General features: G+C 47.9%; 1 protein-coding gene across 2 annotated transcripts; it reads left to right on the top strand.

Moving 5' to 3' along the window:
• Window positions 1–2,597: 2,597 nt before the first annotated feature.
• LOC310838024 (putative peptidyl-tRNA hydrolase 2) lies at window positions 2,598–17,301 on the top strand. Of its 2 annotated transcripts, none has more exons than XM_083725355.1 (6): window positions 2,598–2,818; window positions 2,966–3,040; window positions 4,584–4,664; window positions 6,881–6,978; window positions 8,035–8,149; window positions 10,649–17,301. In XM_083725355.1, exons 1-6 carry the CDS (start codon window positions 2,723–2,725, stop codon window positions 10,736–10,738), a joined length of 555 nt encoding a protein of 184 aa, XP_083581481.1. In that variant the 5' UTR covers window positions 2,598–2,722; the 3' UTR covers window positions 10,739–17,301. The 2 variants fall into 2 exon arrangements, with proteins under 2 accessions (XP_083581481.1, XP_083581480.1); XM_083725354.1 differs by having other exon boundaries at window positions 2,650–2,818; window positions 10,622–17,301.
• The last annotated feature ends 464 nt before the right edge of the window (window positions 17,302–17,765 follow it).

The following is a 17,765-nucleotide window of genomic DNA, read 5'->3' as shown; positions in this document are numbered from 1 at the left end:
ACTTCTCTTAAGTCTCTCAGCCCCACTCACCTCACAGAGTGTTTGTTGTGAGGGAGGAAGGGAAAGGAGAATGTTAGCCGCTTTGAGACTCCTCCGGGTAGTGATAAAGCGGGATATCAAATCCAAACTCCTCTTCTTCTTCTTCTTCCTTGTTGCTGCTGCTGCAGCAGCAAGTGAAATTGAGCCTAGGAAGCTGACTTCTACTGAGAGCCATCTTGCCATCCAGCTCAGGACTGTTGACACCAGTGTTCTTCAGCCTCATGTCTCCATATGTGGTTGGACTCCAACTCCCATCATTCCTGGTTAGTTTGGGAATGATGGGAGTTGTAGTCCTACAACATTTGGAGACATGAGGTTGAAGAACACTGGTCTACGCTACTAGACTCTCTCCAGGATCTGAGACATGAGTATTTCTTAGTATCTTCCTTGAAAAGCCAGGGATTCAACCTGAGATCTTCTACATGAAAGGCAGATGCTCTGCCATTGAGCTACCACAGACCCCTCCCTTCCCACCTCAACAATTCTCCCTAGCTCCAAGCATAAGCACTTCTCTCTACCCACAAACTCCATAATGGTGTCTCCCTATCCTTCAATGGCATGGCCTTCCTCCTTCTCCACCCCCAATCACCCCTTGACTGCTAGTGGAAATTCTAGACCAGGCTTTCTCAACCTTGCGTCTCCAGGCATTGGACTATAACTCCCTTGATCCCTAGCTAGCAGGACCAAAGGTGGCCAGGGACTGCAGAGCTTTCCAAACTTTTCATGTTGGTGGCACGCTTTTTAGACATGCATCATTTTGTGACACAGGAATTCAGCTTTACTAGCAAACGAGGTTAAACAAACCGCTTTCCAACCCCGGGAGGAGCACAGGGAGCGTTAATGCAACACACCTACACTGCAGCCGACACACTAACGTGTCTGGACACAGTTTGGAACGCTCTGCACTACTGCCTCATAATGCTGAGCAGGGGGACGCGGGTGGCGCTGTGGTCTAAACCGCTGAGCCTCTTGGACTTGCTGATCAGAAGGTCGGCGGTTCGAATCCCCGCGAAGGGGTGAGCTCCCGTTGCTCCATCCCAGCTCCTGCCAACCTTGCAGTTCGAAAGCACGCCAGTGCTAGTAGATAGTTACCACTGTGGCGAGAAGGTAAACGGCGTTTCTGTGCGCTCTGGTTTCTGTCACGGTGTCCTGTTGCGCCAGAAGCGGTTTAGTCATGCTGGCCACACAACCCAGAAAGCTGTCTGTGGACAAACACCAGCTCCCTTGGCCTGAAAGCTAGATGAGCGCCGCACCTCAGTCGCCTTTGACTGGACTTAACCGTCCAGGCGTCTTTTATACACATGGGTGTAAAAGAAGCATGTAATGTAAAGAGTGGGGTTTAAACAGTAATGCAAAAAGCACAGTCTGTCATAATTTAATTCAGGGTTTTCAGGCAATCCTATATTTGCCCACCCAGAAGTAAGTCTTCTCTCTTTGGAGATCACTCATAGCCAAGTAAGATTGTCCTCCATAAACACGGTCTTAACAGTGAGTCTGTAAGTGACTGTGGAGGCCAGTTCTGGATCCGCACATCCTTCCATAGTGGGGACATTGGTTTGATCACAGTGTGGGTTTGCCAAGCGTGCCTGCCTCTTAGCACGTTTCTCCCTTGTGTCCTGAGTTTGAGCCTCTTCAAAGCCTATGACACCTTTGGTAAAGGCTGTTCTCCAACTGGAGTGCTCGCAGGCCAGTGTTTCCCAGTTGTCAGTGTCCAGAAGTAAGTCCCACTGTGTTGAATCCGGACCCTAAGTGTGTAAACTGGTACCTCAGGTTAAGTACTTAATTCGTTCCGGAGTTCCATTCTTAACCTGGAACTGTTCTTACCCTGAGGAACTACTTTAGCTAATGGGGTCTCCCGCTGCCGCCATGCGATTTGTGTTCTCATCCTGAAGCAAAGTTCTTAACCTGAGGTACTATTTCTGGGTTAGCGGAGTCTGTAACCTGAAGCGTATGTAACCTGAAGTGTATGTAACCCGAGGTACCACTGTATAGGATTGTGGCCTGAATGTGTGCAAGGCCAAGGGGACCCTCCGCTCCACAAAATCGCTCTCTCTTCACTGTGCACTGCCAACATTCATAGGTGAGGTTTTGGACCTCTCCCCCCCCCCCCATTGGCGGTTTGTTTGTTTGTTTTTTGTGTGACCTTGTTCATTCAAATACCCATTCTGAGCATTGAAATCATACTGGGGCGCAGATTTTTATTCTTATTTACGGTATGTGTGATTATAAATAAATTAAAATAAAATAAATATTTTATAAATAATTATTTCTAAAATAATTATAATAATTAAAATAATTATTTCTAAAATAATTATAAATAAAATTATATATATATATATATATATAACATATGCAAGGCCATCTTTTGCGGCTGCTCCTGCAAGGGAAAGCCCGCCTCCTCCCGCGCCTGCCCACCTCGCAGGGAGGCTGGAACGCGGCCGCGTCACGTGCGGAAGAAGCGACCAAAGGCGCGCGCAAGTTCACGAACCTGGACGGGCCGCGGCGGTCACGAGGGGGGAAAGCGGCGCTCGACGGGCGCCGGCCACTGGCCGCAGCCTCGGGGAGCCGGCTCGGCGATTGGCCGAGAGGCGGCGGCGGCGGCGGTGGGCGGCTCCTATTGGCCGGGAGGCGGCAGGGGAGGCCAATCGGAGGGCAGAGCGCCGGCAGCAGCAGCTGTAAAAGAATGGAGTCGCAAGCGCTAGACTCGGACTCGGGCGTGGACGAGTCTCTCGTCGCGCCGCTGCTGGAGCTCGGCATCCCCGAGGTGGCGGCGCGGCGGGTGGGTCGGCCGGTGGATCTCTTTCTCTTGGGGGTGGGGAGGGGGTGGGGGCCGCTTGCTCCTTGTGGCGCCGGCGGCGCCGGGTGTGGGCCGGGATCCACCCCCTGCAGCCGATCCTCACGGCCGTCTCCCTTTCCCTTCCCGCAGGCGCTAGCGCTCACCGGGGGCCGCTCGGCCGAGGCGGCGGCGCAGCTCTACTTCAGCAGCGGCCTCGATTCCCAGGTAATCCCGTCCCGATCTCCCCCGCCCGATCCCGTTTTCCTGCCTCCTGATCCCGCCGGGGATCATTTTCCGGCCTAACCCAACGCAGTCCTCTCTCTTTGTTTCATCGACCCTGCCCTACGCTTTTTTTCAGTCCTTGACCCGCAAACCTTTCTTTTTGCTGACGCGGTTTCTGAGCATGTGAAGAGCGCCTCGGGTACCGGGGACTCTCGCTCGGAGGGTGTTGCGCCCCGAGGTGATATTCAAGAGGCGACTGAGGAGCTCTCTGAGATTTTTTTGACCCCGTGCTGCGACGGTACACACGTTCCCAGCAACCGCGTGCACGCATTCTTACTCCCCATCCCTTGAAAGACGGGTTTTTGCTTCCTCCCCGCACCCACTCGCCAGTCTGCGCGCGTGTGGTTTTCCTGGAAAGCGCAGATGAGGATTAACCTCCCCAAGCCTAATTTTAGTGGAAATACGTAATAGGAACCTGTGAGTGTCAGGGAAGGCCTCTTTCGTGTCTATGTATGTCTGTGGGTTCCACATTGGTGACCTGTGACATTGGTGACCTGTGGGTTCCACATTGGTGACCTGTGCTTGAGGATTGCCTTCCTCTGTACAGCCCAAATCAATAACTCAGACAATCCTGGGGGAACGCTGTTAGCTGTTCCCTATGGGCCAGTAGCACAACTGGCTTTAAGAAACTAAGCCAATTGTTGCCCCAACTGAGACAATGATCTTCTCTTGGCAAGGGGAAGCAGAAAGCTTATAGATGCCCTGCTCTGAAAGCAATGTTAGATCAGGAAAATACCTTTCTTCTTACCCCAGCCTTGTGCTGATTAAAACTCCTTGGGGAAGAATCTGTCCTTTTAATTAAAAATACTGGAAAAAGGAAAAACCTGTCCTTTATCTTAGTGGCAGGAAATTATTCTTATTAGTAATAGTAGTAAAAAAAAATCAAATTAAAAAAATAGTAATATATCGCCCTTTATCCGAAGATCACAGGGCAGTTCACAACCTAAAACATAACCTTGGTCTTTCGGAGTCCATGCATTCAGAATAATCATATAGTTCATTCAGCTCTGCTGCAGGAGGAAGGTTGAAGCAGGCCCGCCAAAGGGCTGTCATGTGTAAATAACATAGCTGAGATTTGTGGTTCTGCAACTGTCTCACCCTGCTATTCTGATGAAGTGATAGCAGTACACTAGACCCTCATAAACGCTTCCTTAGCAGCTCTTTCCATGGTGAAGTAGAACGGACCTAATTCCACAGGTACTAAACAGCTGTATTTGAGTGTGGGCTGGACCTGGGTGTCAGACCAGGCTTGTGGGAAATGGCGAAGGGCTGTAGGAGAGATTCAATCTCCAGAGACAAGCCTAGGATAGACCTCTGGCTGAAACTCTGGAGGACCATTGCTGGCCAAGTGTAGACAATAGGGAGATGGCTGGACCAGTGGCCTAACTCAGTATAACACAACTATCTGTGATCCTGGGCTGTAAACAGGAGAGGCAGGTGACTACGCTGTGACGAAAGGGACTTGATCATCACCATCTCATTTCAGGAAGAAGAGGATGCACAAGGCAGCGGTTACTATAAGATGGTCTTTGTGGTGAACATGGAGCTCTCCATGGGGACTGGAAAGGTAAAGCTACTCATGGGCTGTGTTCCGGCCCTTTTAAGTGGCCTTTGGCTTTGCTTGCTGTTTTGCTTACATGCGGGCAGGATGCCTGCAGTGCAGAGGGCTGGACTAGATGTCCTCAGGTTCTCCATCCTTGGCTTACACCATCGAGAGCATTTATCCAAGGCTGAAAAGTGAAAGCGAGCAAGAGCCCTTGAGTAACGAGGGGCTTTTGCAATACATTTGTGGATGGAGGCCCAGTAACAATACTGCTGCAGCTGCTACTGAAATAAGTCAACCTGCTATTGCTCAGCTCTGTCTAGAAGATGATTTGGGTTATGATGCCTAACGTTGCCAGCCTGCGCCTTGCAGGCGATGGCAAGGTATCTCTGCAGCAGGCTGTCTTCTTCTGCCTTTGTAGCTATGCTTTGGCGCAAGCCGTGCAGGGAAGTGGGTTTCTTGTTTCTCTCCCCCCCCCCCAATTTTGAATTCGTTTTTATTTGATTTTACAAATATAAAGTTATAAAAATCCAAATCCATGTGCAGAGGTAACTTCAAATCTCACAAATTCCCCCCACCCCCTCCACGGGGTCCCATTTTGAACATTTACAACTGCATATTATTCCATGCGCTAACTTTTATATAAATCCGTATTGTCCATGCGATTTGTTAGACTACAAGTGATATCAAAATCCTGCCAATAATATATATATATATATATATATATATATGCAGGTTTTGGTGTCCTCGGGTGTCTTCCCGTGTAAAAGTTGGGGTGTCTAGGCGACGTTTCGACGAGGTCTCACTCGTCATCTTCAGGTTGGTGCTTTCGGCTTCTTGTTACTGGAACAAGAACAAGAACAGTTACAGCTCTGTTCCAGTAACAAGAAGCCGAAAGCACCAACCTGAAGATGACGAGTGAGACCATTCCTGTACCCGTGAAAATCTACGAAAGCATATATATATATATATATATATATGCAGGTTTTGGTGTCCTCGGGTGTCTTCCCGTGTAAAAGTTGGGGTGTCTAGGCGACGTTTCGACGAGGTCTCACTCGTCATCTTCAGGCTGGTGCTTTCGGCTTCTTGTTACTGGAACAGAGCGGGATCTCAATGTTTGAGTTCCTATAAATACTGTAGAGGGGGTGTGGTGTCTAGCCTCCAATGTTCTGGGCAGAGAGGAAGTTCCCAGGCTAGTGTGCCTTTTCTTCTTTTGTTCCTTAATTACTTGAGAGATACCTTGAGTGATTTCTTGAGTGATATCCTGAGTACCACTTAGGTGGGTCATTAGGTGTGGACACCACACCCCCTCTACAGTATTTATAGGAACTCAAACATTGAGATCCCGCTCTGTTCCAGTAACAAGAAGCCGAAAGCACCAGCCTGAAGATGACGAGTGAGACCTCGTCGAAACGTCGCCTAGACACCCCAACTTTTACACGGGAAGACACCCGAGGACACCAAAACCTGCATTCCTGTACCCGTGAAAATCTACGAAAGCATATATATATATATATATATATATATATATATATATATATCCCGCCCATCTGGCTGGGTTTCCCCAGCCACTCTGGGCAGCTTCCAACAAAATATTAAAATACAATAGTCCTTCAGATACTAAAGCTTCCCTAAACAGGGCTGCCTTCAGATGTCTTCTAAAAGCCTGGTAGTTGGTTTTTTCCTTTGACATCGGCTGGGAGGGCGTTCCACAGGGCGGGTGCCACCACCAAGAAGGCCCTCTGCCTGGTTCCCTGTAACTTCACTTCTCACAGTGAGGGAATCACCAGAAGGCCCTCGGCACTGGACCTCAGTGTTCGGGCAAAACGATGGGGGTGGAGACGCTCCTTCAGGTATGTTTCCATCTCTTCTTGTTGTTGTTGTTAGTCATGTCCGACTCTTCATGACCCCATGGACCAGAGCATGCCAGGCACTCCTGTCTTCCACTGCCTCCTGCAGTTTGGTCATTTACAACTGCGTATTATTCCATACTGCTGACTTCTATATCAGTCCATATTGTCCATGGTATTTGTTAAACTACAAGTGAAATCAAAATCCATTTCATTACAGTGGTCTCCTAAATAACTTATAATTTTCTTCCATTCTTTCATGAAGTTTTTGTCCTCTTGGTTTCTGAGTTTCCCAGTTGGTTTTGCCATTTTGGCTTGGTTTGCCGTTCCTCTCTGGTAGGGACCTTTGTCTTCTTTCCCTTTCTTGATTCTTGGTGCTTATTGTTGCAGATCGCCGCTCAAGTGGGGCATGCTGCAGTTGGCCTGTTCCAGTTGTTGCAGGAGAAGTCGTCTCACAGGGACATCATCAACCAATGGGATGAACAAGGGTAAGGAAGCAAAAGGGGAATCAGGCCTGCAGAGGGCACCATCCTCTTAAGACAGAGGTCAGCAAACCTTTTCAGCAGGGGGTCGGTCCACTGTCCCTCAGACCTTGTGGGGGGGTCGGACTATATTTTGAAAAAATATATATGAATGAATTCCTATGCCCCACAAATAACCCAGAGATGCATTTTAAATAAAAGGACACATTCTACTCATGTAAAAACACACTGATTCCCGGACCGTCTGCAGGCTGGATTTAGAAGGCGATTGGGCCGGATCTCGCCCCCGGCCTTAGTTTGCCTACCCATGTCCTAAGGCGTTGCAGAAGGGGCACCGTGTGTCTGTGTTGAAGCTTATTCAGCTTCTGGCTGAGCCAGAGCAAACTCCTCCCAAGTCTCTCCCAGATGAACTGAGAAGGTGCATCAAAGACGCTGGCTTGGGTTCAAAGTCAGTTCCCAACTTAGCATGCTGGCATTGGTGAGATGAAGGAGCGCTCCTCTTGAGGAGCTTAAAGGCGGTTGCTTATAGCCTGTTGATCCAGGCCTGAAGCCTTGATCGTAGTACTTTCTGGTTTCCTCTTGAGTCCAGCAGATGACATGGCCCAGGGGCTTTTTGATATTTTAACCAGCTTGCTGAGCACCTTATGAATCCAGCACGCCTAGCTTGGTACCCTGCAGAGCATATTTCAGTGTCATGTGTGCTGATTTTTTATGGGGGGTGAGGTGGTCACACAGACAGTGCTGGGGGCATGGCTGTGGATCCCTCCACATCAGTTGGGGAAAGGGTTTTAAGTCCTTTAAACAAAATACATCTGATCTTTGTGCCAGTCCTGCACAGAGGTCTGAGAGCTTTCCAGGTATGCAGGTTGGCATGTGCCGGATCCCCAGCACACAATGCTGCTCTGTTTGTAGTCTCTGAAATAGGCTTGTAGGTCCTAATTCCTGGGCTGCTGGTCCCTGTAGCTGCCTTAGGGCAGACTCTTGGGCTGGAGGTGCAAGATTCTGCGCCGGGGTGGAGTGGGAGCTGGTATTACACTCAAGATTGCTTTGCCTTTCTCTCAGCGCAAAGAAAGTCGTACTGCAGGGTTCCAACACTGACCAGTTGCTGGAGCTGCACGCCTTGGCCCTGAGCCTGGAACTGCCAACATACCTAGTGCAAGATGCAGGGAGGACCCAGGTAATTGGCCAAAGAAAGTCGGTTTGCGCTTCCTAGATATGTTGCCTTGAACAAAGCGAATGTACCTGGTTCTTGTGTTTTGCAGGGATGCTAGCTGGTAGGTGTGTAAGAAAAGAGGACTTTAATTCCTGCAGATGGGGGGCTGACTTCTTTGTTGGGCAGATTGGGTATGTTTGCAAATACCTAATTCTGGTTTCAGAACTTGAAGGGGAGCAAAAGGATGTTTTTATTTTCTAGTTAGGGCTCTCTTTTTATAGGGCAGGGTCATTAAGGGCAGTAGGTTTTGAAATTATGAAAGTTTCTACTGAATACTGGAGAACCTTGGTTATGGGAAGACTTAGAAATAAAATAAACAAAGCTTCTGCCTTTTCAGCGCTGGAATACTGTTTCTAAGCCCGTAGTTGAAACTGGTGTCTATTAAGGTTTCCCCCCTACAATATTGAGCAGAGTTGCAAACTTACGCAACTTTTATTTCTGAAAGGTTCCTTCCAGGTGATAACAAAAGCTGTGTTCTGTGGCTAGCTGTACAGTTGCTACTTTGAAAGATCCTTTGCTGTCAAGGGGCAAGCTACAAACCTGAAAAATTCAGCCTGACATTCAAAATTCACATCCACTTAAAAAAACACACACACATTGCCAATTTAGATGAGGCTATCTTGCTGGCCTCAACTGTTTCCTCTTTAGAATCCCCACCCCTACCCCTCCCAAAAAACCCGCCTATGTTCAACAGCACATACAGTAAGAATGTCATTTATTTACAAAGATCTGGTTTAAACTACTCTAGTAGCCCAGCAAAATAATCTCCCGATACCTTGAGTGGGGGAATGTTGAGGATAGAAGGAGAGGATATATTGATTAAATAATATCTTTCCTCACTCATGCTAATGAGCTAGTAGCAGAGCACATTCCCTTGTACATTACAGGAAACTTGTTGATAGATTCGTTAGAACCATTTGAGTTAAGCAATCCAGTCTGGCTTGTCCAGATCGGGTTGTTCCTGGTAAATCCCCTTTAGTTACCTCTTAAAAACAATAATGACACAACAGTCTTCTTTTAAAAGTAATGGTAAGGTTTACTTACATTCAGTTCACAGTATGGTCCTGAAAGCAGGCTTTAGCGTGTAGTAAATCAGTGCCGGATTTACGTATAAACTAAAGAAGCTATAGCTTAGGGCCCCACTTTCTTGGGGCCCCCAAAAAAAATTAAAGGGGAAAAAACCTGGATGTACATTTCCAAAATATAAGATAAAAACAAATAAAATAAAATCTACATACAGCAAATGGCTTTAGAGGCGTATTAGGTCCATAAATTACCATATAGCATATATTCAACACAAAAAAACCTGACAATTTGTTGTTGACAAAGGACAGCTGGACACATAAAGGGCCCCATTACCTTCAGTAGCTTAGAGCCTCGTCAAACCTAAATCCAGCTCTGGTTACAGTTACAGAGAAATGTGTGGGCTCGTTCTCTGTGAGGGATGAGTCCATGTGCTGCTGGCTGAGAACCAGCAGAGAGCAAAGGGCATAATGGAGAGAAGGGATCAAGAGAGTAAGAGGAAGATGAGAATGAAAAAAACCCCGACAAAAGAACAGGGCCAAGAGAAATTGACAAACTGGCCAAATTGACATACAAATTGTGAGACAAGGACAACTGTGACTTCAAGGAGGAATGGGAACTTTATACAAATTATTTAAAAACACAACAAAATGAAGAAAAGGGGGAATTATGTAGGTGATTATGTGGTTTGATAATTTGTTATGTGGAAATTGAGCAATAATTTTATTTTATTTTTTTAAAGAGAGAGTAAGAGAAAGATTGGACGCAGGTGGTGCTGTGGGTTAAACCACAGAGCCTAGGGCTTGCCAATCAGAAGGTTGGCGGTTTGAATCCCCGCGATGGGGTGCACTCCCGTTGTGCAGTCCCTGCTCCTGCCCACCTAGCAGTTTGAAAGCACGTCAAAGTGCAAGTAGATAAATAGGTACCGCTCCGGTGGGAAGGTCAACGGCGTTTCCGTGCGCTGCTCTGGTTCGCCAGAAGCAGCTTAGTCATGCTGGCCACATGGCCCGGAAGCTGTACGCCGGCTCCCTCGGCCAATAAAGCGAGATGAGCACCAAACCCCAGAGTCGGCCACGACTGGACCTAATGGTCAGGGGTCACTTTACCTTTAAGAGAAAGATGGCTGCATGACTAGCCGCTTTATAGGGTCTACCAGGGTCACGCCCATCTACCTGGTCTCACGCAGGGGAAGGATGTTCCAGACCAGGTGTGACAGGAAGTCCTCCTGGCTGGAGCAACGTCCCCTGTGTGTCCACTCTGGGCAAACAGGAAATGCTGTACTTGACTGCTTCGGTGATGTTGCATCCCACATTGAGAGCTATCGAAAGTATACAGCAGGGGTGAGAGCACGGTAGATCAAGGTGCGGCCCCAGCGCTCTGGCCGCTCTCTCCTCAGGGCTTTGCTTGCCGCAGCTGTGGAGTGTCCTCTCTGTGTTCCAGGTTCCGACGGGCTCCCACACAGTCCTCGCCATCATGGGGGAGGAAGAGATGGTGAACCAGGTGACCGGGCAGCTGAAACTGCTGAACTGAGAAGTGCTTCAGAGCATGGCTCTGTCCGCCCCACGTGGAGTCTGCGGGGCCGCCGCCCCTGTGTGCGCGCACACGCTTTTCTCGTGGGAAGAGGAAGCTCTTGCCGACAGCAGCTCTCGAAGGCCCGTCAGGGCAGCATGCCGAACGAAGGGGTGGCTCTCCTTTACGATAAGAGGAGCACACCTTTTCTCTCCCCCCCTTTTCTTTTTCTTTCCAGTCAGGCGGAGGCTTTAAAGCTCTCTCCCCCCCCCCCAGTTGGATTTTTAGGGTTCTCTCCCCAGTGGCTCTGTCATGGATATAGGTCTGCATTTCCCATACCGCCCTCAAACCAGGTGAGATGATGTACAGGTGTGGCCCGAGCTTCCGTGCGGAGGGAAACCATGAAAGGAATGCTGGGGTCACCTGGCAACGGGAAGGCTGACCTTGTACCTAGCGCATCGCCGCCTCTTGTCAGTCTTGTTCGGGGCATTATTATTATTATTACTATTACTGAAGGAATGAAGATGCCGCAACCCCTCTGGACCGCTTATTCTGTCGCTCAACTGCTCTTAGGAAGCTGTCGTTATCTCTGTTTTAGCCAAAAGTAGTTGGAATCCCTTGTCTTTGTATTCCTGCTTGTGGACTGTTTCCCCATCTTTGTGGCATCCTTCCTGTTACCCTTTTCAGATGACTTCAAGGCGGGTGGGGGGTGGAAAAGGATTTTGAAAATAGAGTTCGCAACGTACTATCACGTCTCCTTCCAACGGATGGGGGATAAGGAATGGCTGTGCTGGGCACATCCAGAAATAGGCCATAGCTGACACAGGAGGGTTAAATCAGACATGGAGAACTTTTTTTTTCCTGCTGGGGGGGCTGTATTCCTGGGTGGGTGGGGGTAATCATTAGGGCTGCATGCTAGCAGTGGGTAGGATCCGAGTCCAAAGTGGGTGGGATGCCGTCCTTTTCTCCCCTGCCTTTTCATCTCCAAACCCCCCCCCCCCATTTTGCTCCTTTCCCAGCCACCCACATGAAAGTAGGCTGTGACGTTTGTTTGCCCACCCTTGGTTTCAAGCAGCAGAGAGAGGCAGCCAAAGCAGGGGTAGTCAACACGGTGCCCTCCGGACGTTGTCAGACTCTCATTGGCCTCTGCCAGCATGACCAATAATCTGGGGTGTTTTGGGAAGTTGGCAGTTCAGCAAAAACCTGGAAGGCCCAATGTTTGCTACCTAGCCCAGAGCTAAGGACCAATGTAGAAGAGAATGCAGCTTTGCTGGTGTTCGGCATTCCTTTCCTTCCCCTCCTGTCCGATTAAAAACCCAATGTGAGTGTTACTGTTTCGGTAGAACAACAGTATTCAATGAATAAATGAAAAATGCGCCTCTTGAGAAGGGATTCATAAGAAGGGAAGGGGGGGCGGGACTTGAGAGCTCTGCTGCGCAGGTACTTGTCAAGTGGCAGGGCATTTTCCCAAGTGGCAAAACAGATGTCGGCTCATCTTGGTGTCGTTCCCAGAACATCTCCCTAAGGCATGTTTTAGTGTTTGTTCCAGATTCTCAGACATTCAGAACAAGAGTCCCACACACCAGGTCTGTGACGGAGGCTTGGTGTGAACGTGGGTCTCTTCTTGTAGCGGTTTTTCTACCTGCTAGACATTTATATTTCCAGGACTCTCCCCTATACCAAACTGCAACCTGCAGTCCATTTTTGGACTTTGCGTCCTTTCCCACCGGTGTCTTCTGCTGTGAAAGGAATGGGTGGCGGCCATTTTGAATTTTTATGATAGCAGAAACTTGGGGGTACAGTCTATAGAGGAGCCTGGGATTGCATGGCTTGGCTTAGCTTTTATATAGGGTTGTATTCACTCAAGTCTTGGGTCATAAAATTGGGGTCAGTGGCTCTGGGCGTAGCCAAGATTTTTTTGGGGGGCAGGTCTTTTTGGGGGGGGCAGGACCTCAGTTAGCTATGTGTTTTTATTGATTTTTTTGGGGGAGTTGCCCCCTTGGCTACACCCATGTCAGTGGCCCTGCCAGTTGAAGGCCAAAACTGTTAGCTTGTCTAGATGAAAGAAGGTAAACTTGGTGTGTGGTTTGCTCGACCAAAGTTACCAGCTGTTTTCCGACAGGGCTCTCTGCCTGTTGAAACAGATATTCCCTAGGTGTCATTTATCCCAGCATGCAGATGACGTGATGAGAAAAGCTGTCTGCTTTAATTTTTTAAGCGTTTTTTTTTTAAATACATAGGTAACTCTAGATGCCACCTATAACACCTGTATTGCTGCTTGTCCAGTTCAGTTTTCAGTACACATTGACAGCTGTGGAAATGGCTGCCAATTCTATGTCAAAAGTTGGAACAGAAGATGTAATATCATCCCCACCCCCTAATTTTGTTTTCAGGTGGAACTCTAGTTGAAGGTCTTTTTCTAGCTGTAGCTTCAATTAATATAAAAAAAACTCTCTGCTGGTTGGTTGCATAGCTCTATGTCCATGGGAATTACGATGGTTCTGTTATAGTAAATTTGGAAAAGAAAAAGCTTATGAGTGTTGCAAATAGGCCATTTACCCAGAGGCCTGGGATATTGCAGTCCGGATAAGATTTGCCGTCAAACTCCCCTCCTTTAAAACGTGGCACAGTATTGTGGTGTGGCCCAATATTTGACTTCAAAAGAGGAAACTTTCCCCAAGTGAGGAGACTTATAAAAAAGGAAGTTGAAAGGTGAAGCCCAGAGGATTGAGTCACTCCAAAATGCTTAGGAGTTGTTTAAAAATGCAATATCGGAAGCTCAGCAGGAATGTTTGTGGCAGACCTAGAACGATGTCATGTGGGCCAATAGGATGCCAGAGTCAAGGAAGTTATTAAGGAGGCCCTTTTCAAAATACGGAAGCCTTATCTAAATGAAAAGGACAAGAAGGAAGCAAAAGTTTTGGTGGATATACACAGTAAGGGGTGCGTAAAGGAATTTGAGGTGCACATTGCTAAAAGCCTTAAGACTAACAACAAATAAGTTATTTAAATACATTAGTAGCAGGAGACCATCTAGGGATGTGGTTGGACCTTTATGACCAGGTCGTCAAAGGAGGATGAGGAGATGGAGAAGCTGAATGAATTATTTGCATCTGTCTTCACAGTGGAAGTTATAGGGCAGATTGCAGTGCCTGAAATACTTTTTTGCAGGATGGAGCCTGAGGAACTGAGGCAGTTAGTGGTGTTTAGAGACGAAAGTCTAGGTCTAACAGACAAAATGAAAACTGACAACTTGCCAGGTCTGGATGGCATCCACCTGAAAAGCTCTCAAAGAACTCAAATGTGAAACTGCAGAACTTCTCACAAAAATAAGTGACTCAGATCAGCCTCTATAGCCAAGGACTGGAAAGTAACCTCTATGTAACATCAAAAAGGGATCCTGGAAATCACTGGCCGGTTAGCTTAACGCCTGTCCTGGGAAAACTGGTGGAAAGTATTGTTAAAGATAAAATAACCAAGCATATAGAAGAACAAGTCTTGCTGGAGCAGAGGCGAGCATGGCTTCTGTAAGGGCAAGTCTTGTCTCACGGACCTATTGAGGTATTTGAGAGTGTTAACAAGCATATAGATAGAGGTGATCCAGTTGACATAGTGGACTTGTGACTTTTCAAAAAGCTTTTGACAAGGTAGCCCACTACAGACTCCGGAGTAAGCTTAGCAGTCCTGGAATAAGGATCAGGGATTGCTTGGGTTGGAGGCCCCAGAGTCTGAATAAATGGTCAATTCTCAGAATAGAGATGTAAAAAGTGGAGTGCCGCCAAGGATTGGTATTGAGACCTGCACTTTTTAACTTGTTATATTCAGGATCTAGAGTTAGAAGTAGGCAACAAGGTGGCCCAAGGTTTGCTGACGATACTAAATGGTTCAGTGTCGTTAAAACAAAAAGAGCTCCGAAAGGATCTCTCCGGTGGGTGGCAAAATGGCAAATGCAATTCAATGTAAACAAGTGTTGGGGCAAGAAAAATCTTAAGTTTCACATATAACCCCATGGAATATGAAGTGGTGGTGACTGACCAGGACCAAAACCTTGAGGTCATGGTCTATAGCTCCATGAAGATGTTGGCAGCAGCGGCAGCAGCTGTGAAAAAGGCAAATCCCCTGCCTTTAATGTCATTATTAAAGGCGCTGAATATAATCTCATCATGCCATTATATGAACCTATGGTGCGACTGCATTTGGAATACTAGAACGTCCAGTTCTGGTTGCCTCGCCTCAAAAAGGATATTGCAGAGTTTGAGAAGGTTCAGAGGAGGACAACCGAAGGGGGTGGAGGAAAAGTTGCAGCATTGAGGACTTTTTAGTTTGGAGGAGAGGTGCCCTGATAGAGCAGCGGTTCTCAACCTGTGGGTCCCCAGATGTTGTTGGACTACAACTCCCATCATCCGTGAGATCTGGCCTTGCTAGCTAGGGGTGATAGGAGTTGTAGTTCAACAACATCCAGGGACTCACAGGTGGAGAAAGGCTATGATAGAGGATTATGGCATGGCCTAGAGGAGGTGGGTAGAGAAGCCCCCCCCCCTTGTGACACTAGAACTCTTGGTCCTCCAACGAAGCTGAATGTTGGAAGATTCAGGACAGATGAAGAACGGCACTTCACACATTGTTTAGTTAAGCTACTGCACTCGCTCCAACGGCCACCAACTTGGATAGCTTTAAAAGAGAATTAGGCAAAGTCATGAAGGATAAGCCTAGCTGGTGCTACCAGCCATGGTGGCGAAGCTTGTGAGAGCCAGTGTGGTGTAGTGGTTAAGAGCGGTAGTCTCGTAATCTGGGGAACCGGGTTCGCTTCCCCGCTCCTCCACATGCAGCTGCTGGGTGACCTTGGGCCAATCACACTTCTCTGAAGTCTCTCAGCCCCACTCACCTCACAGAGTGTTTGTTGTGGAGGAGGAAGGGAAAGGAGAATGTTAGCCGCTTTGAGACTCCTTAAAGGGAGTGAAAGGCGGGATATCAACTCCAAACTCTTCTTCTTCTTGTGTACACTTGGAGGCTTCTGAATCTCGGTTGCTGGATTCCACCGGAGAGGGAAAGGGCTCTTGTGCTGGGATCTTGCTCGAGGGTTTCCCACGGCCATCCAGTTGGCCACTGTGAGAACAGGATGCTGGACTAGACGGGCCATACTGGCCTGATCCTGCAGGCTCATCTTACGTGCTTAAAAGGCGAGTTCAGCACGAACCAGCAGGTTTAATAGCCTGGCCCCGTTTTAACAGGTCACAAGGAGCGTTTCTGGGTAAGGAGGGTTGAGTGGGGGGGGGGTCCTTTTTTGTGTGTGTCATCCAATAAAAGCATTTTGTTAGCCTGCCTCTCCCACCCTGCCATTTAGGTCAAGTATTTTGCCACACAATGAGACAAATTGCTGGCAGAAGCCCATGTTGCAGGCGGAGAGGGGGGGGGCTGGGGGTAGGAGAAGACAAAAAAGCTTGCAACTAGGTTAAGAGCCTCTTGGAATAAAGACAACGTGATGTTTACAGCCGAGTCATAAACCCCCCGATGGTTTGGAGTGACTCGTAATACAGGGTCCTGCTGGTAGGTGTGCAATTTGCTAAGTTTATGTACCGGCAAAGTAAAGAAACAAATTGCCTGGCGTATTTAGCGCTGGCAAGCCTGGAGGGTTGGAACAGGGGCAGAGAGAGCCAGCTGCCTCCCATCTCCTCGCTCCTCCGTGGCGGAAAGCACAGAGGGTTTAGAAAAGTGAAAGCAGGCAGGCAAAAAGAGGGTGGGAAAGAGTCATGTTTGGGAGCTGCCTGGTATTCCCATCTGTGCTACGGGTTCCACTTAGGAGCTGGGTTAAAGCAGTGCGCAGCCTGATCCCTGTTCTCAAGGCTCGAAGGCCCATCCCCGCTTCTTGCAAGAGAACCCGTTCCCATATATGTGCGTTCGTCGGGCGGTTGCTTTAACCGGTTGCCTGTGGCTGTGTGCTTTTGCACTTGTTGCTGCAGGAGGTGTTCAGCTAGCTAGTTTTGCCTCGCCCCCCTTCTAGGGTAGCTCCTGTGCCTTTTTTTAAACACCTGTATGGTAAGTAAAAATTGGGGCATTCCTGCTGCTGCTGCTGCTGCACCACCGGTTCCTCCCGTTTCCCATCTTGGCTCCAGATTTGGGGAGCAGATTTGGCCCCTTGGTCTCCCCTTCGCTACGACTAAGGGAGACTGTGCTATGGTAAGCAGGGCTTTGTGTGGCAGTGCAGGCACCACCCTGTGGCCACAGCTCTCTGCAATGCAGGTGGGTGGCACTGCAATCCATTGGTCTGGTTTATACATCAGTGTGAATGTGAACCGACCGTGTTTTCTATCATTTGCTGGGTTTTTCTCGTCGAAGCCTTTGGCCATGTCCTATCATTACTAGCCACGTGGATGAGGACTAAAAGACTCCTCTAAGTATATTTAACGGCATTTGCTCACATTCCTCTCCTCTCCCTCTTTCTATCTAATACTGTCAAAATTTAGATTGCTGCTTCATGGGGGCAGGGACCTGCCTCCTTTTTTCCTCCTTAAATCAGCGCCGTAAGGGTTCCATGTACAATGATAGTGCTGTATAAATGATTAAAAATGTATGCAAGCTTCCAAGCGTATCGTGTTTTTAATTAAACGTTAAATTTGCATATACCTGACATCCTACATCGCATTTAAATGACTTGCATTATAGTAATATACTAGTCCGGGTAAATCTTACTTTGCATCGTCAGATTGCAGATGTTATTCAGCTCAGTTTTACTCATGGTAGACCCACTGAAATTAATGAGCATGACTAGGTTAGGTCCGTTAATGTCAGTAGGTCTACTCTGACTAAAGTTTGTTTGAATACCACTCAATATCAGTATTTACAAGTACTGTGTATCAACAAACATGAAAAAGGGAATTTTTGCCTTAGTAGCAATATAAAAGTGCTGCGTTGAGGCATAGCTTCCAGCAAGCTCCAACACCAACTTGGGATCCTAAGCATACAGTGGTACCTCAGGTTAAGAACTTAATTCGTTCTGGAGTTCCATTCTTAACCTGGAACTGTTCTTAACCTGAGGTACTACTTTAGC

The sequence above is a fragment of the Podarcis gaigeae genome, assembly GCF_964106915.1.
Source record: "Podarcis gaigeae genome assembly, chromosome: 2".
Classification (NCBI taxonomy): domain Eukaryota; kingdom Metazoa; phylum Chordata; class Lepidosauria; order Squamata; family Lacertidae; genus Podarcis; species Podarcis gaigeae.
This window is presented reverse-complemented; position numbering and strand designations above follow the sequence as displayed.